The following is a 24,157-nucleotide window of genomic DNA, read 5'->3' on the forward strand; positions in this document are numbered from 1 at the left end:
TGTCTAGAGTCGGTTAAGGTCAGCATAGCTCCCAATGTGAACAGCACGTGCTCCTTTCGTCTTCCGCACTAGAACCTTACCGTGGCTGTACCAGACGTATTCGTAGCCTTTATCCTTAGCCATTTTCTTTGATTCTCGGAACAGTTCCCGGCAGTGCCGCGTCAGATTCTCTTGAATGAAAACCATCGGCTCGGACTGTTTCAGGTTACTTTTGTTCGTTAACCACGCATCCCTTGTTTGTTGCTGAACAAAGCGAACAATTATTCCTGGTATTGTCTCTGGTCTTGCTGGTAGCCTATGAACGGATACCACGTCAGATTCGACCACATGGGGAACATTAAGTTTGTCAGCGACTGTGTTTAGTGATGCAATCAGGTTTTCATGCGGCACTACACGAACCCCATGAATTTCCAAGTTCAGCCTTCTGCTTCTGTATTCTAGCTCATTTGTCTGTCGCTCAAGATCACTTTGTGCGGTTGCGCGAGTAGCATCTTTTGCCTCCAGTTCTGCTACCTTCTTTCTTAGCTCTTTAATTTCGTTGTCCTGGCAACTGATTGTTTTTTCAAGATCGTCAAATTTGTTTGACATGAACTGTAGACTGTGCTCCATCTTTTGAACCTTTTCTGTCAAAATCGGAAGACTTTCAAGCTTCTTATTAATGGAAGACAGAATTGCTTTCATATCTGAACCATCATGGTTGTTATTTTCTACGGAAGCTGATCCCGGACTAGGGCAGGGCGGACACCGCCAAGTTTCCTTCTGTGCAGCATTTTTACCTTTGAAAGATTTTTCTGTGATTCCTGCACACTTTCCTAAATGAAGTTTGTTCAGTTACCAAGGGCATGCGCTCCGGTATGTGTTTGTGCCGTCTACCGGGCTTGGAAGAAAGAGTTTGGTTTAGTTCGCGCGCAGGCGGAGAGCCGCTAGTCACTAATTTGGCAGAGAGTGTCAGCCGAATGCATTCGATTGATTGATTGATTGATTGATTGATTGATTGATTGATTGATTGATTGATTGATTGATTGATTGATTGATTGATTGATTGATTGATTGATTGATTGATTGATTGATTGATTGATTGATTGATTGATTGATTGATTGATTGATTGATTGAGTGAGTGAGTTCAATCACAGTATGCCTAAAGGGCAGAAGGGTTAGGGCAAAGATGGGAGAGAGGGAGAAGGGTAAGAACTAGAACTCATACAATAACATTCATGCGCTTGATAATAATGCTTGTCTGAGCTCGTGTCGTGCTCAATGTTTCCCCTTCCATTCTGTGCATCATTATTCTTTATGAAAACCTTTCCTTGCGACATTGATACATCCTTAGTACTCAGTACGAATACGTAAACAAAATGCAACACATGAGTAGCACAAAATAAGAGGCACTCTTTAATGTAACGTGCATTATAAAGTTTAAAAACGCTTACCATATAAACTACTTCATCTCATCATGGCATCATAGATACGCCGTTCACCTCTACCCATAGATTAAACTACAGAAACAAGTGGTTCGCATTATTAAATTCGCTCCACGGTTTTCACCTTCCTTTTCAACTTTTGTTGCTTTTAATATTTTGCCTTTGTCTAGCCTTTATTTCTATAATAAAGGCATTATAAAGTTTTTAACGATGACCTCACTTTAGACATTTTCCCCCAACATGCGCTCTCTAATCCCAATTCTACTCATCGTAACTTGATCTTGCCTAGTATCCGTACTAATTATGGTAGATCCACCTTGCTTTCTTCTTCAATAACATTTTGGAATAGTTTACACACTCGCATGAAATCTGTATCATGCTTGCATATGTTTAAGAAGAACCTGAAACAATTTCTGTTTTTGAAGTATAAATAATCTATCAACCAATGAGCGTTATTCATGCATTTATATATGTATTTTCCTTTTGTACCATATATGCTCTCTTTAGTTTGCTTTGCTTTCTTTTACTGTGTAGGTTTACTCGTTTTAGTTGCACAGGAGGTCCCGCCAATAGTTATTAAACCTTCCGACCTCCTTCTCTATATGCACAGCTATGCATCATTCCTAATGTACGTAATAAACTTGAATTGAATTGAACTGAATTGAACATGCTGTATATAAAGAATAGTAAAATCTGCAAGTGTCTCACAAGTTCAAAGAAAATGATCCCACTAAATAAAGGTGTATTGCGGCAACGAAACGAATATATATATATATATATATATATATATATATATATATATATATATATATATATATATATATATATATATATATATATATATATATATATATATATATCTTGTGTAGAGCTCGCTATTCTTTGTTACTAGAGACGATATACCTTAGGAAGATGCCAATAATTTCCTCTACTTGAACTGCGTGCTATTTTTACACATGAGCACGTATTGTTGGTAGATATGCAGTTCGTAGCACTACCATTGCGAAGCCGGCATATACACATTTAGGATATATATATATCCTAAATGTGTATATGCCGGCTTCGCAATGGTAGTGCTACGAACTGCATATCTACCAACAATACGTGCTCATGTGTAAAAATAGCACGCAGTTCAAGTAGAGGAAATTATTGGCATCTTCCTAAGGTATATCGTCTCTAGTAACAAAGAATAGCGAGCTCTACACAAGAGATATGGACGGTTAACGCTTACTTTATTAACCATCTAATTGAGTATTCCTGTATCAATGGCCAAGGTCGTGACTCCTACTCACGAACTATTGCGCACGAACTGCCAACTGCCATATGTGTAAATCCAAAGATATTCCTCGTATATACGTGGATGCAATGATATCTATAGCCTGATAATGGGTTTTCTATACCAGAATCTTCCAAATATGTTACTTTGAATCTTGAACAGTCATCACGGTGAAGTTCAGGCCTGCAGAAGAAGACACCGCGTGTGCATGTCTCAGAACGCAGCGTTCAGCAGCCGTAGATGTCGTTCTGTACCGGCATCACGAGGACTGCTTTGCGCTGTCGGAACAGGTGGATGTACTCTTCCTCGCCCTCATTATGCAGGCGTACGAGGTACCAAGGGAGCGCGTCATCGAGGCAATAGAGATCTTCACCAGGCCTCCAAGCTTCCTTTATCAGATTTGGTCTTACATCGCCAGGATCATTGCCTTCATGGTACTACAGAAGCAGCCGAAATACCAGGTCAGCAACAAAGTTCGGTTCACATTCGTTGACAAAAGCAGCATTTCTAGATGTCATCGAAAGGGCATAGTTAAACTCGCTTTAGTCGCATGATCTGCTGTCTAGCACAGCCGTAAAATATAAATAAGAAGTTGCAGAAGAAAGCGTACACATAGTGTCTCTGCGTGTGTGTATATATATATATATATATATATATATGCGCTCAGCGTTCCCCTGCGAGCAGCATATACAAGACGCTATTACAGGAAGCCTGCGCCATCACCGGGGCACTTTTGAAATCGTGCCCTTCACTGCGAAGTCATCAGTATGTCATCAGCAGCAACGAGTCTATAGCATATCCTCGGTATGCATATCCTCGGTACCGTTGCTGCAGATTGCGCAAGCAAGAACCGCGAGAGGATTTTTGTTTACAGCAGGTTCGGTGACAGTATAGTGGTACGTCTGTAGCGGTGTGCTCAAACATACAGGAACAAACGAAGTAACAAGCACGTCGCCCGCTCTAGTGATCACTGTTTCGCCTCGCGTCTCTCGCTTCTTCCCGACCCAGACGTGGCCCCTGGACAAAATCAGCCGGCGGCTGGAATCCTTCCTCCTGCCCGACCTGGAACGCTGCTCAAAATTCAACCTGACCGCCGAAATAGAGGATGCCATTCTGATACAGGGAACCGCCCTCGATCCCGAAACGCAAGATAGTTTCGTCGCCCCAATGTACCTGCCATCGCATTCTATGAAGATCACCTTCCCGGTAAACGTCGTTGCACCTACCACGTTGACATTTTTATTGAAAAACTACAATTAGCCGTAATGGTATCACCCAACGTGGAAAGCAGCGGAAGCTATTTCTAGTGCAGTATCAGGACTTCTGGGGCGCTGTGACGTAAATCTATTCTAAATGTTTCTATGCCATTTCTGCAATCAGCCCTCCACGATTCGTCAGAAACTATTTCGGGCCACCCCACTTCACTGGTCTTTCACGCGACGTCACGAAAACCGCGAGAATGCCCCGTCTGGCCGAACAAATGTAAAGTAGTTAGTTCCGATTCTACCCTATTTTCGCCATTCCTCCGCTATTGGTCGAAAGTTTTCGGGCTGAATCTACTTCATCTGTCTGTCACACGACGTCATAAAACCGCGAAAGCTCACCACTTACAAGTGGCGTGTACGCATTAAAGATGCGTTATTATGCCGAAAAAGAATTGTCTCCTTTTTTTTCTTTTTGGAATAGCCGAAGACTGCCCCGTTCCGAAAGGAATAGAGGATCGCCGCTCTTCAATAACTCGCACTGGCTGCTTGGAGTTGCCGGAGAGAAGGGATTTATTTGCGTATAATAATTTTTTCCATGACAGTGTAGCACTGCCGAGCCCTTTCGACACGTAGGCGACGTCTTTCTGCCAACATTGCTTCGCTGAGAACCCATTTCAGGCGGCAAATTTTATCCTTCCGTTGCATTCCGCCGCGATTTTCGACAAGTTACCGCAAGCTAAGTAAAAGGAAGATGGTCAGTCGCAGACGCCGGCACCAACCTCCTCGTACTGTTATCTACTTTCACTGCGGTATTTTGGTCCAACCAACATCCTCTCCCCTTCGGCGTGTTCTTCGCCTTTTGTCGTCCAATTAGGTAAGAAGAAGCTATCAAGAAAGGCAATGCTCTTCACTTTGAAAGCGAATAGTGGCTTCCTATGAACGAGCAGAGCGTTTGATAGGGCGGTTCAAACACCGCTGGGGGTCACTGCCTGATGCTTGTGTCGGTGGTTACGTAAACTTGACGTCAGGAGATTTGAATAAAAATGGTGGAATAGTTTTACGTTATAGCACCCGTGGTGGTTGTGCGATTGATTGATTGATTGATTGATTGATTGATTGATTGATTGATTGATTGATTGATTGATTGATTGATTGATTGATTGATTGATTGATTGATTGATTGATTGATTGATTGATTGATTGATTGATTGATTGATTGATTGATTGATCGATCGATCGATTTTGCCATCCTAAAGCAACACAGTGGCTCTGAAAAACGCCGTAAGTGGCGGCAGTCGGGTTCACTGTAACGACTTCGGGTTGTATAACATGCATTCAAAACTCGGTACACGAGCATTATTTTGTTCTTTTTCCGCATTGCGCCCTCTGGAAATTTCGCTTCAAATGGGTCAGCATATCAACAGCCACAACAATGGTTGAAGTTAGGAGCATGAAGTTTAGACGGATTCGTGTAACGTGCGTCATTCTCATGCCAGCCTAACCGCGGTCCTGCTGGCGGTACACACTCGGGAATCGTATTTCCATGCAGTAATCTATCTGGGGCAGCATACCGATGGCTGTGGCGTAAGGCAGAAAGCAAGCGTTATTACCCAGACAGGGTTGCCTTAACATAAATAATGATGCCCGATTATCGCTGTTGGACCTAACGTACTTTCGACATAAGATTCAGTGCTGCCTTACGAAATTATGGCGCCCTTGAAGCGCTCTGTAGCGGCCATTCAAAGGCACTAGTAGTATGAAGCAGCATAGGCTTTGCCCGTGATATCGACACGGTGCGGTCAATAACAGCGGAACGAAATCAAAGGAAAAGACTAGCATTGCGCCGGAAGTGGCTCCGGCCACGCTACTGCGCTATCTCAGCCACCGCGTTACAGTGCCGGAGTTACTATTATCGCACGATCTGAGAGCCACGAAATTTCGCGCGCCATGAACCACTTGCGAGCAAAATTAAAGGGCCCGTTCAACGACTCAATAAGCGGCGGCGGCGCCCTTGCTTTACGTAATGACGCGCCACCTGACCCCCGCAAGAACGGTTGGGCGGCCATTGCATCGCTCTCGTGGCGACCGCGTTGCCGGGGTTCAGGAAACGCTGCCGCGCGCACCCCCCAAGAAAAAAACGAAGCTTAACGGTCTTTTCCCTCAGAGCCACCAATAATACTCGACCCCAGCAGCAACCTGGGAGCCCATTTCCTGGGAGTGTGCGCCACTAGTGGATATCGGACACGCATGTGAGATGTGCCACCGCTTACGAGAGAAATCGATGCACTTGTTACCGCTCCCTGCGACCCGAACAGCATGCAGGAATGACACATAAAGACGGTGTCTCGATAATTTATTCCAGACAACCTTTCAAGGGTGCTTTGTCAGTGACAAACGTGCTTAGGCACCTCACACTCAGTATGTCTAACATGGATGGATTTGATATGAATGTTTCGATATGGTTCAATGTGCTTAATATAGATATAACGGTTAATTCTAACATGTTTTATATACGGTTCATAGTAATAGTGATACTATGGATATGCGGTTTAATATGGGTATTCAATATAGATAGTGGCCGAGGACACGGGAAGTTCAGAAAACTCCATTTGGTGGGACTAACTGCTTCTATTTTATTAAAGTCAATTCTACAGACTTTTTTTTTACTCTGGAATGTCCCTCCACTAGACACTCACCTCTGCTCAAGAAAATGCTTTAAGAAGACTTGTTGCGGAGAGGGAGGCAAGTTGGTTCGTGATCTGCTGTAAAATTAAAAGAGTGCACAAAAGACCGTACAAGTGGAACAGCACAAGCGCGCGTACTGTTCGGTAGTGTCATTTTTGCACTTCATATCAAAAAACTGGATGGCAGTGCCGCCCGTCGACTGAAGTGCTCACTGCGCGTTTGACCCTGACACCCCACGGCGACGCTTGGGCGAAAATGTTTTGTCCAGGCGCTCACGGGGCTTACACGAATGTACCCGACTGAGGACGCCTTTCTTCAGCAGCTCCTCCTCCTGAGAATTACCCGAGAAGTGCTCTTGAACGGCCTCGGAGATCCTAGGGGCAATAGCGCGCGATAACGGGGCCAATGGTTTTTGAAGCCCAGTGTATCCCTCTGCCGAGTGGCGGCAGTGCATCTCTCATTCCATATATGGGTATCTTAATATTTAAACGCACAAGAAAGTTATCAAGGACAAGCCTCTAATTCTGTCATTTACCGTCCGAAAACTGCACAGTGGGTTACGGGGGAGCCAGAGTGAAGGGCTCCTCGTTAATTTCGGCCATCTGGGATTCTATAACGGGCACCTACGTCAATGTACATGAGCATTTTTTACATTTCGCCCCCATAGAAATGCTGTCGCCGCAGCTGGAATTTGAACCCACGACCTCTCAGCAAAAAACTCTCATCAGCAAAACACCATGGCCACTGAGCCTCCACAGTGTGCAAAATGTTGTTCATAATTATAAAATTTTAATCATTTGGAAGGAAATCAAATCTAGATGAAGCTTCCTTGTGGCGAGTCGGGAGTGGTGACAGTTTGTGTGAGCCGTATAATTTATTGTTATAGCCGCGCTGACAACGGTGACAACGGTGCATCGACGTCCTAGAGGATGAATCGCCTTCCAACAGCTTAGTAGTTAACATCATCGTAATCGTCATTGACCTCACCACCATGTCGTCGTTATCGCAATCATCATCATCATTGCCATGTTATCCACATTATCATAATGATCATTATCATAATGATCGACGTCTAACCTTCTTGTTATTCCGTCTTTTTCTCCTCCTCCTCCTCCATCATCGACGTAGTCATTGTCAGCACGCCTCTCGCAATATTTATTGTTATCATTATTTATCATTATCATTATAATCAGTAATTATCATCAGTATTGTCACATTTCTAGACGGCGATACGTTTGGGACAGGCCCACAAAAGAGGCTAGAAACAGACATACAATACAGAAATACACCCAATACAGAAAAGTGGCAGTAACTCGCCAAGGCAGATAATGTCTTCGAAATATTCCTTCATTATTAAAATCTGCTGCGCGGTTATGGACGCGTTGCAAACTGCTGTGGCCACAGGACTTTACTAGTGTATGCGATGTGCGCTTGCATATTTGAGGAAAAGCGAACGATCCGTGAATTAACGCACACACCAGGGATTACATTATGGCATTTTTTTAAATATCTTACTAGCTATGATTCACCACTTGCGCTTCAGTTACTGGTGCTTCAGCCGCTTCAGTGGAGCCAGGCCCGCTCAACTGATTTCGCCAACTTCCGCAATAGGCTTCGCCAGTAAGACACGCCTATTTACGCACACGCACAAGACGCACGGGCGTTAGTTGGGCAACCTAACAAGGAATTCCATTTCATCCACCAGTTTTACCAAGATCGGCTGCGCCCGGTGATGTTGATAATCGCCAGCAAGGGCTACAAGCTTCCGCCGGAAGTCGACTGGCTCCAGACCAAAGCAGACGACGAGAGACAGAACGAATACGAGGAAAACTTGAAGGTGGCCGACGCTATAGTGGTAAGGCGGCGCACGCGCTCTTTCCGGTGGTTCCAACGTGACAGTGCCCCGTTTTCTCCAACTATCACCGTGTCTTTTCCTTTCCTGCTTTCAGGAACGAGCCGACGATCTAATGGAGAAGGTCACGTCGCACCGTCAAAGTATGGATTTATATTGACAGACGGCGCCAGAACCTGCGAAATGACGACGACTTTGATTAGCTGTAATGTAAAACGTCCTTAGTTGATGAGTGCCGAAGGGCGGCTTTTCGATATTTGGCAACGAGTTAGTGTATATGCGTGGCCGAAGGACAAAAAAGAGAATACTACGTCTGATAAACGCTGCTCTCGGCCTCTTTTTATATGAGCGCGCTAATACCACACAAATGCTGTAAATGTGTCCCCGGGAAGAAGCGTCGTGTGCCGTCGCCAGCAGCGACGTGAATCCAATTGGATGTCGCCCATTAGTCCCGCCGAACCAAGGTTCGAACGAATAATGGGAATATTTTCGAGTGTCTATAGGCTCGCTCCTTTATTAATGCAAACAAGCTCGGCGCGTAGATCGCGCGGTGGCAATCGTGTCTGCAAAGTACGAAACGGCCGCGTGGAGTGAAAACTCGAGCATAAGGCCGCGCGCCCTTCGTCTCCAGGTAGCCGCGCTTCTAGCGAGAGAGTCGAGGTCACAAATGCCGCTACGCAAAATGCACTGCCTGAAACAACAGCCGCTATGGCACGTGACTTTGGTTATTCGTCCAAGGTGGAACGCGCAACGCTGCCGCTGGAAATGCACCGCGCCGAAACGAAAAAAAATTTTGGAGGAGGCCTAAGCTTTGCCTTTAACGGTGGAACGCGATAGCATTCAAAGATCCCTGGCGAATTCGCACACTTCCCGGCAACCGCAGCTTTCTTGCGGGTGCGCGGAGGCGAGCGCCACCTGGATGGCTTTGTTACAAGAAACCGAGCGGGCCGCGCCGCTCTATGAATGGTAGAGACGCTGGAAAAGGGGTTTGTTTTCGAGTTTCCGCGTAACAGAGTTATGTTTTCTAGTATATTAAAATTACAGACCGACGCTATTATGTCTGTAAGTTGTGTTTAAGTCGTACTTTAACGATTTTTTCTGATGCATCTTACTTTGAGGAATTAAGTTATTTCAATAACGCCAATGCGCCACGCGGAGGGCCTGCGTGGTCGTGGTTCAGAATGATTTTGCGCGGAAGGACGTCTGACGCTGACGCCGCATATATTGCGACATGGTCCCCTTAACGTTGTCGCGTTCAAAGATGGGCTCGTTGCGTCGACAGCGTTACTCCGTCCAGGTAGGAAATAAACGCGGCTTACAGACGCTAGTCGACAAAAAAGGGGAGAGATTCCTGGCGGTAGGGTAACCGGATAGTTAAATTTCGTCTGTCTTCTCCAATAATGAGCCAATTTTAAATAATTTCGCTAATACGCTCCCTACGTACACGATAATAATTTTCAATGTTACAACTGGTGAGCAGTCGAAATAGGAGTGTTGCAGGAAAAAAAGGAGGTAAGTAATTATAGCAAGACAATCGTTACAGGCGTAGCTAATCGTATAATATAGTGATAGAGGTTTTAAAAACAAAAGTTAAAATCGAGATCAAATAAGCAAAAGGGCTGCATGGCGATAAATGCAAAACCTGAATAAATCAAACAGGCTAGGTGGACACTTGTTCGCGCTCTGTTTTATAGGCGATTCCAGTAGACATCATCCCCATGTAAAACTAAAATTTGCAATGGGCCCTCTTGAGGAGCCCTTCAAAGGATGCATTGAATTGTTTGTACATAAATGTTTAGTTAACTTGTGTGAAAAGCGTTCAACCGCGCTACATACGTAGTATTATTGTCCATGTGTACACACAAGAGCATAAAACGCACGTTTCTGAACATGCTTCGAAATACAGCGAAATAAAGATGCCGCGCAAACTTCTCAAACATCTAAGCGGGAGTCGTATCCAGGATATATTAATGTGAAAGCAGGCCGCGTGACCTAGCGATGGTACCAAAAATGGCTGACGGCGCAAAGAGTTTTTAAAAGCATGTCAAATGTGCTCAGGTTGACGCCAAATTTGTCAGGGAGGTTCCTGTAAACAAAGGTAAATAATGGCTTTGAAAAGAAAATTTGTTTTGTTTCAGTCTAGGTGGGAATCAAACCCGCGCCTCTGGGATGAGAGGCGAGCACGCTTCCCGGACGCCACGCCGGTTCCACGGTTCAGGCATTAAAAAATATAATAAGCACTAAGTTTTTGCGGTTAGGGAAAGAGAAGAACGCTTAATGAGACGAAAGGGAAAGAATTTGGCCACAAGAGACATAGAAAGAGAGGGAGAGAGACGCATTTATTTTCAAAGAAGAACTGAGAGACGGTCCTGATTCACAGTTCTGAAGCAGCATTGGGCAAGAAAAATGGGGTATTGAACGAGGAAAAAAAATTCATGATGGGGTAGGAAATGGAAGTAAATGAACGTGAATAGCGAGCACTAAAATTCTCAAATCCAGACCACTCCCGCGCAAGAATTTGACGATAGCCTTTAGTATGTCGTCCACAGGAGCCACTAGTCAGTAATGGCGACAGGAGCGTTGACCTGATCTACTCGTGGCAAATAAGACACAGGGAACAAGAATAGAAGATGAAGATTCTTTTTCTGCTTCCTCCACCTTATGTAGACACAACAGAACTTGTATCTACATCTCCCTTCGTCTTCGTTTCCAGCGCTCTGTTGTTCATTTGATATGAATCAATACCAACACGCCCACTTTTCCATCCTCTTCAGTATATCTCATCTACTACTCCATTTCCCGCGACAGAAATTATGTGGACCGAAATCGAACTCGCCGCAAGCGAGCAATGAATTAAATATAGAAAAGGGCTGGTGAAATTCAGATTGTTCTTGTAATTTGCTAACGTTAGTGGCGTCGTGGTCGCTGCCCGTGATGCACAACTGGTTGTGAGTGAGTGAAAGAACTTGATTTGGGTCAAAAGAAGACGCAGGGGAGACTCCACGTAGGGACCGAGCTTGACAGCCCGATCGCGGGCACTCTGGACGGCCAGGTTTTGGTCGTTTACACAGATCAATCCGGATTTTCTTGCTTTATTTCTTGTTTCCGCTGGGGCTCACATTAAAACCGATTTTTTTTTCTTGTGTGCACGAAAGACGATGAAGAAATTCGTCTCTTTGCTATGATATAAATGTTCCTTTCTATCACGGAAGTATAACAACCTGATTCTGTGCTAAAGAAGATGAGGACAAGTACGCACCGATTGTTTTAACCTTTCTATTTAATCTTAATCCTCCTCTATCATATTTCCACGGTTTATTTCTTCATCAATATATTATGATATTCAAATACCTTAAATACGAATAAAACAAACGAATTCAAGATCTGCAAGATACATTTCTATCACGGAAATATAACAACCTGATTCTGTGCTAAAGAAGATGAGGACAAGAACGCACCGATTGTTTTAACCTTTGTATTTAATCTTAATCCTTCTCTATCACATTTCCACGGTTTATTTCTTCATCAATGTATTACAAAATTCAAATACCTTAAATACGAATAAAACAAACGAATTCAAGATCTGCAAGATACATTTTACCTCAATCTCGTGTTGTGCTAAAGAAGATGAAGACAAGAACGCACTGATTATTTTAACGCTTCCACTTAATTTTAATCCTTCTCTATCATATTTCCACGATTTATTTATTTATGAATAAATTATAAAATTCAAATACCGTAAATACGAATAAAACAAACGAATTCAATATCTGCGAGGTACATTTTACCTCAATCCCCTGTTTTACCGTAGTTACTACTGTTAAGTTTTGTTTCATTCTTTCTACAAGGTTGGCTGTGCGCAGGGCGCATTATTTTATTTCACTTATGAACGGTCCCTTTCGTATTTTCAATAATATTTTGTCCTAATACCATTCCGCTTTTAGCCCATGCCCCACAGTGGTTTTGTGCCATATTATAAGGGATCATCATCAACAGCACCAGTATAGCAATCTCCCGATATCCAGGTTTGTAAACGTTTTGGTGTTCAAATAAACCAATTTTTATTAATCATATGTAAGAGACTATTGAGCTTTCCATCCTCTGATTTGCGACAGCTGCAGCTCCCATGGAATTCACGCCTTTCGCGACGATGCCACGTAAGTTCGTTAAGGTTTCGCTGCAGTGTCAGGGCACCACCAAGTATTTGCGTTTTTCAAGATGGCTTCACAGTAATCAACGTGATTTTTTTTTTTTTTTTTTTTTTTTGTAGCTGGCACATTTGGTAATTTGCTGTTTTCCTGTCACCACAGTTTTTCTCTATCTGTAGAATGGTCTTGGATCTTTCAATAAGGCATTATTTCCTTTTATCAAGTCAAATATACGAAAGTACTGTGCTTCGTAGCTACGTTTGCTTAGGCTATATTAGGTAAGATTAAAGCAGGTTATGTTGGACCAAGTTGACGCATCCGGAAGATTGCGATTCTAGGGGTACGGGGTACTGCCAGTTCCACATTTTTCCTCATCTTTACTTTAAATTATTATTTCAGGAGCATGAATCAAACTATCTTAAATTTGGTTGAAATTATTTCTTCTGTTAGGTTTCTAACTTATACTGTGCGGCGATTCTCCGTCGTGAACATGCGCCATGGGTGAACAGCGGTCAGCAGCACGCTGCGGGCCTTGTTTCTTCCCTATTACTTCATGAGCCTCTATCTAAACCTCAAAACGCGGTACCTCCCGGCTCAATGTTCTCAGTGCATGTACTAAGGAAAGTTAATCATAGCACTTTAAGGAATGACGAGAGCCCCCCCTCCCCCTTCTGGCGCCCTCCTTTCTTTTAAATATTTTTCGCACATCCTCATTCTCAAACGCAAATTTGCAGTCCACTGGGACAATGTTTAAAGCATAATTAATTCAATACGCGACAATAAACTAGGAGAAAGGATCCCGCGAAAGCACTACAGTAAAACGAAACTTAGTTCATTCTAACAAAAAGCTGCAATTCATTTGCCAGGGCACGTTTTAGATGAGCATCTAGAGGATACATACTTAGGAAAATGTCAAACATTAAACACGCGATCTGCCTATTCAACAGTGTAAATTAATGCAAACTTGACTGCTGCATACCGTTTTATGATGTGAGGTGCCCGCACATGGTATGCGCATGATATTGTACAATTATCGCTCCTACGAAGATCAGCTATCCACAAGGAAACTAGTAATGATCAAGCGGCTACATGTTCCACGGCAGACGTCAAGACACATTTATACTGATCAACCTTACAGAAGTTCTTCGGATTGGCTACACATATGTCTTTATGCTCCTCTCCGCCCCCCCCCCCCCCCTCCCTCATCAATACGACAACTGAATTCTTTAAACTCTATGTCAGAATAAAGTCGGGGCAGAAATGTGAAGAATCTATTATGCTGCACCGAGCTCCAATCACATGCGTACTGCAATTAGTTCTTTATGGAAGAGCACAAATCAAGGAAAAAGCAGCGCCCTAATATTTAACTAAGCACATTGATACACCTTCGAAGATAATGATCTGCGCAGAACCACAACAGTATTCTCACCATAACCGCATCGGTCGTGTTTCACCAGTCACGTTGCATTTTTGTTTCCCTTGTTATTTGGGGATTTTCAGTTACCTTCGCGAAGAATGATAGACGACAGAGACACCATGATAGTCTTAAAAACATGCAGTTCTTACAGAAACACCTCGGGAAAAACAACATCGAACGCACGCGATAAACGGCGGTGCCTCCTCGAAGAACACGAGAGGCATTCTTATTTCCGCAGCCCGCAACATCGCGCCGTGATTCGGGGTCGTACCGTCTCACGCACGGCGGTTGCGAACGCGAGCGACGCGAGAGCGTTTTACTGAGTAGCGTTCGCAGCGACCGCCATCGAGGACGTCGCGGGCGGTGTCTCTATACGGAGCGTCCAGACGCGCGGCGCATCGTCGGCGCCGCACGCAGTCCGAGCATGCACTTCCACCGCGTACGCGGTGGAAGGCGTCAGGTGCCGCAGCGTCAGCCGGGTGTCCGCAGTGATCTCCTCCCGGACGCTGTCGGCAGCGGCGGAAGAGCCCTGTTCGAGCACCGGTGCCCACGACACCAGGTAGCCTTCGCCGTCACCGCTGCCACTGACGTTGCCGGTGGGAGCAGAGTCAGGGATGCACGTGGGACCCGGGATCCACGACACCAGCGCCGAGCCATCGTCCAGGAACGTGAAGGTCACGTTAGGTGGCGCTGCGGACGGGACCGCCTCCTCTGCGGCTGGGACGGCCACAGCCGAGATGCATCGTATACGATCACGGAAGTCTCAGCTCTGAACGTATGACGCGGAGATGCGAGTTGTGAAATGTTCCTTGGCATGCAACTCATACTAATTGCGATAGTTATCACGAACACCTTCGAAGCACTCTGGTGTTCATGCTGGGTGCCGTCGCCCCGTCGTCGTTAATCGATAGGCTCGACTACGAAAGTAGGCGGCTGACATCACCGCAAGTGTTATATGGGCAGAGCTTTCTCCATCAGGGGTGTTGGAGCGTTGTGAATAGCCAAGAACAAGTGGTGCTCAGGTGATGTTGGGCGCGGAAACGTCACCAAAGTGTGTCAGTAAACGTGGCGGTAAATCACCTGGCGCCATCGTTAACACAGTGATTTAAAGACGGTCATTATTAAACATGCATGCGTATCAACGTGGACTCGTTACTATATTGTTAATACGTTTTTATGTTTAGAGAAATGAGCCACACTATACTGACTACATTATGTGTGGCAAGAGCTGATGTGACTCGGTGCTCACCAAGATAAGTGAGAAATTAGTTTTCTAACAAGTTTACGTTTTGTATCGTATTGCGACAGGCATGGTTCTTAAAGTGGTTTGACTGGTTGAAATGACCAGTGAAATCGTAACAAAAACTAACCGGTACTTTCTTGAGCGGGAATTGTCCAAGATTTGCGTAGAATTACGCGTATATAGCTGTCGGCGTGCTGCGACATGTGTTATGCATGGTAAGGATGTGTGGGGTGCTTTTCTGATGTAATATACATTATTAATGCAAAAGCATTAAATGGCTCATGACGCGGAAAATCTGGCGTTGGTAGTGTGACTAAACGATAGTCCAAAAAGGCTACGAACCCTTGACCTTTGGTGTTAATTAAGGCGAAATAGGGCAGTTAATTAAGATAAAGTTAATTATGAAAATCAAACCCACGATTGAGGCGGAGTTAATTAGGACACAGTTAATTAAGATAACGTTAGCTGAGTCACTTGAACCCACGACCGTTGGTGGGAGTCGTACGCACGACCTTTGGTGTTAAGGTGAAGTTAATTAGGGTACACCTAATTAATATAAGGTTCATTAGGGCACTCGAGCAGAGGACCTCTGGTGGGAGTCGAACGTGCGACCTATGGTGTTAATTAAGGCGAAGTTAATTAGGTACAGTGAATTAAGGTACACTTCATTAGCCCACTCGGACCCACGACTTTTGTTGGGAGGAGAGCCCTCGACCTTTGGTGGGATTCGAGCCCACGAGCATGCGGTGTGGCATAATGTCTAAGCATCACGCGGTCGTCGCAGTGCTTTCGCATTCATCCACGTAGAGACAACTAAGTGCACATTTACCTGTATTTTTTTATGCGTGAGGTTAACGAGCAGAGAGATGCAAATATTTAGATAGCCAAACATCTCCATTTCGCACCACACCGACCGACATATAATGGTACGCATAACTTCGACAGTTCCCGTGCAGGGACGTTCCGCTTAATTTATTACGCGATGCCTGGCGCGGCATACCAATGCGTTAATGCCATCAAAGGTAGCAACAGGGGGACGTCTGCGCATGCATGCGTAATTAATGTACGAACGGCGCATACTCTCATTTTGGCTCCCCTTTAGTCACCGTCCATCCTCACTGGTCGGGGTGCCTTGCCATGGCATCCCATATAGCTTGCTATCCCCCTTTTTGTATAGATTTAGGCATTTTTGTCCTAGGATTAACGCCTTCTTTCTGCGTATAACGTATGGGGAACGGCCGAAGTAGACGGGTTTGTATTGTGTTTTATGCCGGTGCGGCTGTTGTTATCGTGGGCTATGAGTCACTCGTCACTGTACTCAGGATGACAGCTATCAACCGCGCGCACAATGGGCTTAAACTGCGCATTCTCAGCCTGTATTGTGAAAGGCGTTTTGTGGCTTCACAAGACATTTTTCGGCCGAGTAACCCTATGATGCTACGCATCGAAATAAAGTAGACTTCGGCGACTTCTCTGGCGCTGAAATTGTTTACTGCGAAAGCAGCAAACTCTCACAGCTGATACCACCATCTTCTGGTGAACAACTTCCTTGCGATTAACGAAACTTCGCCCTTGCCTCCAACAATATTACTGGGTGTTGCCTCCAAAATACATGCACAAAAGCCACCAACCTCAAAGTATGTTTTAGTGATACATAAAATGCAGACTCAACATTATATGAGTTTTTCAAAAGTAAATTTTCGTGAGTGATATATAACCTATTTGTGACCCAAATGACTCACGAGGTTCATTCGCAGAGGTCATGTCTTGTTTATATCTGAAAGTTGCAGTTGTGATGCATTTCGCTGGAAACTGAAGCTCCGCATCTTACTTCTCCAATGGCCCAACAAGATATGTTGCGTATGAATGTTTAGTCTGGTATACTGCGCGAAGTGACTACGTCAATTTTCTCAATAACATATGTTGTCGAGATCTATTACCTCTTTCACGCGCTAATCAGTTCTGTCTTCTCAAGATTAAGTTTTACCACTATGCTTGCATATTTAGCGTTATCGCGAACCAGCATTAAAAAACAAACAGAATTTTTTTTAATTCTCGGTGGGTTTAATTTTGTTCACCAAATGTCGACTACACCCCTAATCTCCGAAACTATTGCAGCCACAGAAACAAGATCGACTATGTCACGTACTGTGCACTTAACAACCACCAGTCATTCAAGAAGTTCCGTGACACAAACCGTTATTTCTGAATAACAGCGAAACAAGAAATCCCGCTACATATTCACATACTGGCGCCACCGGCGGAAAACCAAACGTCTATTTTCGGGGCTTCTTTTTTTTTCTAACACATTTGGCCCATGAGAACCAGCTTTGCCAATCTGTTCTGTGTTAGTAAATTTGTCTTGCGGAAATTCACAATGCGGAGCAAGTCTCATAAGGTGAAATTGGCATTCACGCATGCAAAAGTAACACCAAGCTGCACAGAAAACCAACACAATCTTTAAATAGTTTTCCACTTGAATAAAATATCATCCCTATGTGAACCCAAAGCCCAGCGCTCTCTAGGGTGGCCGCCCTACTATTCGATCTAACCGGCAGGCTAGTAGGTTGAACAGCGGGGCCCAATCAATCGACACCTCGAAGCGCTAGGACACCGAATCTCGCAAATCAGTTCTGCTGATATCATTAAAGCGAAGGAAGTTTTATGAGAGAAAATGGGGTTTTGTATTGTTGTTTTGTGCTATCTACAGCTGGGTGACAATTTGCGTATCCTCCTGAGTGTTTATTTTCCTTACAAACGCTGGAAATGTTACAAATGTGTAGCTTCCAACTAGCTACTCTCTTAGCACTAGATACGGCACTTTTGAGTACGTCGGGCCCTTTCTTTCATTGCCCCCCCCCCCCCCCCAGCCCCATGCCAGCGTTATAATCCTGTCGTTCGTTCATTCTCTCCTCAATTGTTTCTTCTTTCCACTCAATATGAGTATGATGAATACATGGGCAATGGACGAATGGCATGAGTGATTTTGTGAACTACCTTTACTTTTGTGCTGTACTTATTTTGATGCACTCAAGTAGTTCATTGAACTCTCCTGAACTAGAGCAATGTGACACATCTAATAGTGTGCATTATACTGAGCACCTTTTTCACATTTAGTTTTTTTTATTCCCTGGGGACAATGAATCTTTCTTGTTATGTTGTATTGCACTGTTGACGCAATCTTTTTTTTTTTTTCTCCATGCTCATATAATCGTTTTTACAACATACTTCCTGTATTGGCCAGTACGAAAATTTCACAATATTCACAAATAAAATAAAATAAAATAGATGCATAATGTCTACTTTCCAACTAGCCCAGCGTTCAGCTTTAACTTTAGCGTGTACCACCGCATAGACTCGGTGTCGCAAAAGCCAGTCCTCACCGGTATTCCCGGTCCTGAAGCGTTTCCTGAGCACCAGCGCCATGCCCTCGTAGCGGAAGAATCGCAGGTCGTACGCCCGCCACGGTTCGAGTCCCTGCAGCCGGTGTTTGCGCGCACTGCTGTTGAGCAACACCTCGTGGGGGCACGTGTCCAGCTGCTCGGGCTCGCAGCAGGTGAGCAGCACCTCCTCGACCACGTCGTGACGCAGCGTCCACGTCAGCACGGCCCACGTCAGGCCACTGCTCACGTTGACGTTCATGCCTGCGTCACGGGCGATTCGCTCAACGCGATTCACACACATCGGCAGCCGCAATCTCTGCTGCGCAATAAGGATTCTTGTCTGGCAGAGAGGCCCCGAGAGCGTATTTCCTGCACTCTTGTGAATTTAAACTCCACGGGAACGATGACGAACAGGAGGTGAAACTAATAACTTTATTCAAATAACAATAGAGAATACGGGACGAAATTATAACTTTTGCTGGCCGAGATTCGTAGCTGTGGCGGATATCAGATATTGCGAGATATTCACGCATTACGACTTAATTGGGTAAAAGGTGCCAATTAATATTTTACTTAAATATCGCATGGAACACGTTAAAAATGCGGAATTGAAAAGTAGCACTAAGTTTCATTAGAACAAGATTTTAAGTGCCTGTCCGACAGCTTACATAGAAATCCACTGGCGTCACGCTTAGTTTCGAGACATCTACTGTACACCGATATGACTTGCGACCAATTTCGACAACTATCTAGAAAATGATGATAGTATCAGATTTACTGTCAAGCGTGCACGCTTTGAGCTTCTGACAGCCTTCGATTACCCAATTTCAGCTGTGCGCCAACTTTAATAATTGAGTAGTTAAATAAGGAAATTTGGGCAATTAACAAGCTTATAATACGGCGTCACAGGAGCCCATTCGATTGCATTCGAGCCCTTTTTTTTTTTTCGGTCGATCCAGATCCAGACTACTGCAATCCGTGCATTGTGATCAAGCTTCTCGATTGCGATTGTAGGCTTATATTTACACTACTATTTTTGCCGCACATTAGGCAAATTATCGTGTCTGGGCCCACTTAGCCACACCTTGAGCTCTAGAGCTGACCGAATTAGATCCAGACTGTCAGGCTGTCCAGCAGCGATCATTACCGATAGCGATGAAAAAACTTTGATCCTGATCAGGCTCGATCGCAATCTAAAGTGCTCGCGTGACACCGGTATTACGGCGAATTCCACAGTCGTCCATGAAACATTCAGTATATGCATACTTTAGTGGGTTACTGGAACATTGAATTATTACGACGTTATGGTTATTGGACTATTACGACAAGTCTGTTCTACTGTGAGCATGCCTTTCAGTCATGTTTTCTAAATTTTTAGACGGGATTATTACGTCTCGCTTTCTGCTAGTCGTCCGCATGACATCGTCCACCATTTCTTTGCAACATTTCCAACCTGCAACACTCCAAACAGGGCATGTTGATCTTATATGGCTTTCACAAATGAGTGTCAAGACGTGATATCTGAATTATCGTCGATCGTTTATCTTCATCTCCTACGCCATTTGTCCGCCATAAATGTTACGGAGCTTCCGAAAGCGCGCATCGCGTCGCAAGGGGCGCTTTCTTGCAGTAATGAAAAGCGCGAGGCGAAGCATGCTTTACAGAAATCTTTAGTAAAGAGCAGAAAGGCTCTACAACGGATCTTTTTCCAAACTGATGAGGCAGCTTTCTGACAAAACAGCCTGTGAACTTGCTGGTAGCTAGCACAGATAATTAACGAAGCCGTCGGATGCACGTTTAAATTTATTGCTGAGTTTTGCGAAATAGAGGGCGAAATAATTGCGGTATGGCCAAAAGGTTGTGAGGTGCTTTTTTTGCAATAATGCCTAGTTCGAGGTGAAGCACGCTTTACAAACCCGATTCGTAAAAAAGAGCATGGCAAATCCTGGGAACGGACCCTCTGGATATAAATGGAGGACTTCGCCGTTACAGGTGACTGCCTCAACTGTATTCTGCAGCCTGTAATCAGAAAAACTGGTCGCAACCGCATCCGCAACAGAATCCACCATAGCGGCGAAGGTGTGGTCGCCTTACTATGTCTCGTAAGATTTTAAAGGGTTCAATGAAGCGTCAAAAAAAAAAAAGAGGGGGGGGAAGTCGCGCACATTATTTATCTGACAAAAGGTTCCTCATCGTAGTCGAAAATAATGACGTGAAACCGCGACAAATATTTCATTGAGCTTTTTCTTAGTAAACGTGTGTGCGAATGTTCCTCCTGTCCGCGTGCTTTCTTACTCTATAAGTTCGCTAGCTGGCAAGCAGAAAAGAGTGCAAGGTTATTATATCCGCTAGAAAACAAAAAATTATTGCTTCAAACGAGCGCTGCCTAAATCTGCCCTCTCGTCCACCTAAGCCGGACCAGCGGATGTTCTTAATGCGTAGTATTCTTTGGCAAGGTACCCGGAGTCACTTTCTGCGCCGTTCCGTTTGTCCTTCCGTTTTGTGTCCAAGAAAACTTGTACCACCATCTATGCTTGAACAGGTGAATTTCTGTGAATACACAAACCTCTGTGCGCTTAACGCCAACTACTTGTCGGTGCACGATGCTCCCGATGCGATGTTTTATAAGCCGCCGTGAGAGTGATGGTTAATACATATAACTGCCTAAACTTAGTCAATCTGGCTTCAAACGGCTTGGTAACTTCGTAAACGTATCATTTCAAACAAAAGTACTGTTCTATAAATAATAAAGTAAAAACCATTAAAATCGTCCGAAAGCAGGATTCTAACACTAGATTTCTAGTACAGAAGCCATATATTGAAACCATCACTCCACGGACGCTTTTTTTTTTAATAATTACGCCACGGACGCATGAATCCCTCGCGCGCAAGTGAGTGCGTTGAGACCTTTGACGCGTTTCCATTTGGCCTTACTGAGTGCAGTTAGAACGCAGGCGAGAGCTTGCGCGGACAATGAACTAGTGGATAACGCGAGCAACCAGAGAAATGCATCTGCAACAACAGGGAGAAGCTTCTGAATAGGACGCATTGGAACGAAGGTGAGTGCGTCGGGAGGCAAACTATGGGAGAAGACTAACACTACAGCCACATTTCTTTCATTTGCCAAACACAAGATCAGTAGTAAAATTCAATTTGCTGGTCGTCAGAGCGTGGGCGGTGTTATTTGCAGTTGCTTATCTCTTAAATACGGCAGTCTTGGTTTCAAGGGTACAGTATATAGGCTTGACGAGTAATAATTACAAAGAATGCTACGCACTATAGTATGACAATTCCCGGGTAGAGAGTTTCTACCCTAATTTTTTTTCCCCGCTTTCTTCCGCACGCAGCCGTTGCGACAAAGTGCCACCGGTTTTTACTTCTGGCCACAAAAAAAAAACGAGATACAGCGAAATGCTAACAAACCTCTAACGGGTTTGTGCTTGCTTTTTCTTTCTTTTTATTCCCCCTGTCTTCCCGCATATTGAGCAGTTCCTTTACTTCTCTTCTTCACTGGTGACAGCTCGAAAGCCTCAAGGAACGCTTTGTCAAGGTGCTTCTTGGTATATTTTTCCAAGGACACTTACATGCCGCAATCCTTTTGTCCCTGACATATCCCCACACTTAAAAGCGTATGTGCATTAGTAAGCCGTGGTTCCCATAGCGACACAAATTTTCTGTGCCACCGTATGTCTCGTTTCTGAATGCACTTCAAGGTGTGAGCTTCCAAGACGTCTCATTGTGTCACATGTGTATCCCAAGCGCACCACTTCGGTTTTGCCTCCGTCACATTCTTTCCCTGACGCGACTTAGCATTCGGAGAGCTGTTTGTATTTTCACGCACATGTAGCCTTATCTTTCTTGTTGCGATGAACGTTATTTGATGATTTATCGATTTATCGCTCGGTGCAAAACCCACCGCTGTGTTAGAACGTTCGTTAATGTTGTCTCCTATTCTGTTGCGAAAGGGTCTTGCGAATCAGACTGCTCGCGCGACCCGAATAGTGCTGTACATTTTCGAATGTACGAGAGTTTCAGTGATTACTCTAGAATGTACCGCGCACACTTTGTTACGAACTTGACCCACGAGTTAGATTTCGGCGACCGACGACTGCGTTCGCCACAATCATTGCGCAATGAATGTTGCCTGTTTCGCAGGGCACACGTCCGCCCAACAAATAGTAAAATGGTTAACTCAAGCTTCTGGCCGAGTTTTATTGTTCACCGTCGCTGCAACACAACAGTATTCGAGAACAGTTTGCAATATCAGGAACAGGCCGAGTGTTGAGTCAACCAAACGACCGCAAGGAGGCGCCTTATATAATGGCGCATGTTTCTTACAAAATAAAAATTCTGGGAATGCAGTTTCTTGTTCTCCACCCTAACTGCACCTTGACCACTCGCTTCATTTGTTCAAGAAGCAGCACATATAGTATTTCTTTCTTCTTAAATAAAGCATCGCTCACATAATACGCGTCTCGAACCCTTTCGTTCTACGGCAGCACGTACCAAAATCCGCATTTGCAATTTGTAATAAGTCTCTGTTATCGCTGCACATCTCCTTTCACCAAAGACAGTGCTCGAAAATAAAAAAAAAGAATTTCCGATTCGCGAACATGCGCATATCGTCAGCACGCGACGGGAAAAAAATTATAATAAGCAGTGCAGAGGACGTAGCTGCTCACGGAATAGCCTGTTCGATGTTTATTTATATGCTATAAGAAATGAACTTGTCTTTCTATTATTGTCTTATACATGCCTAAACATGCGTACGTTAGCCCAGTTTCGTGAACGATGGCATTTCAGATCCTACGAATTTTCGATGCTACCAAAGTCAGTGTGGCATCATACTTCCTTAGAGTCATTGCGAATCGTCTTCCTTATTGTCATTTACAAAGCATTAGAGAAAAGTGTGTTCAAACAACATTTAAGAGGAAAGGAATCTGATGCTGTGCCAACTCACCGGAGGAGTAGGAGATTCCGTAGGCGACAGCCTCCTCTCCGGCCAGGAAACTGCCGGACCACAGGTTGTACGCGGCAACCTGTTATGTATCACGAGGCACTTAAACAAAACGCCGCGCGAAATTTACTATGAAGATTGAGCTGAGAAGATGTCAGATGTGACGTTTACGAATGCGCCACATCGCGCTCGTTGCGAAAGCAGCACAGCCAAAAGCGTGAAATACGGAATAAAAAACATATTCATACATTTAGCCGGGTTTCTTCCTTAAGAGCTCTTCAAAGATTTTACGCTGAGCCATGCTTTGTTCTTGATCATATTTCGTTGTTCAATAAAACACTATTAATTGCTTAGTTTTTCAAGAAACAGAAAGCGAGTTCGCGTTGTTCTATGCACCTCTTCGTATATATAAATTAAACCCTCCCCTCATCCCCCCCCCCCCCCAACATCACCCCATCGATCAATGAAAACGAATCCCCAAGATAATACTTAGCCGTGCTACGGAGGACGGAAGCGACCAGAAAGCGATATAGCCGCCATACTTCGAGCATCACTCTCTACGTGGAATG

At 44.4% G+C, this 24,157-nt stretch overlaps 2 protein-coding genes across 2 annotated transcripts in view; one reads left to right on the forward strand and one right to left on the reverse strand.

Annotated features, from left to right (window-relative positions):
• The window catches only part of LOC140218560 (sperm-specific sodium:proton exchanger-like), a 40,440-nt gene extending 31,840 nt beyond the window's left edge, over nt 1–8,600 (forward strand). The window contains exons 19-22 of the mRNA XM_072288344.1: nt 3,022–3,159; nt 3,707–3,904; nt 8,294–8,443; nt 8,538–8,600. Of these exons, the coding sequence (XP_072144445.1) occupies nt 3,022–3,159; nt 3,707–3,904; nt 8,294–8,443; nt 8,538–8,600 (549 nt within the window). The remainder of the gene's footprint in view (nt 1–3,021; nt 3,160–3,706; nt 3,905–8,293; nt 8,444–8,537) is intronic.
• A 5,528-nt stretch (nt 8,601–14,128) lies between these two features.
• On the reverse strand, nt 14,129–18,890 carry LOC126530949 (uncharacterized). Its single transcript, XM_055070494.2, has 2 exons — nt 18,632–18,890; nt 14,129–14,722 (listed from the first exon to the last, which is right to left on the reverse strand). The coding sequence occupies exons 1-2, from the start codon at nt 18,888–18,890 to the stop codon at nt 14,322–14,324; spliced, it is 660 nt and encodes a 219-aa protein (XP_054926469.2). The 3' UTR covers nt 14,129–14,321.
• Nucleotides 18,891–24,157: the final 5,267 nt, after the last annotated feature.

The sequence above is a fragment of the Dermacentor andersoni genome, chromosome 5 (genome assembly GCF_023375885.2).
Source record: "Dermacentor andersoni chromosome 5, qqDerAnde1_hic_scaffold, whole genome shotgun sequence".
NCBI lineage: Eukaryota > Metazoa > Arthropoda > Arachnida > Ixodida > Ixodidae > Dermacentor > Dermacentor andersoni.

Coding starts and splice junctions, on each gene's coding strand:
- LOC126530949 (XM_055070494.2), bottom strand. CDS start 18,890: ATGAACGTCAACGTGAGCAGTGGCCTGACGTGGGCCGTGCTGACGTGG. Junction 14,723..18,631: donor CTTCAGGACCGGGAATACCG/GTGAGGACTGGC, acceptor TGGCCGTCCCAG/CCGCAGAGGAGGCGGTCCCG.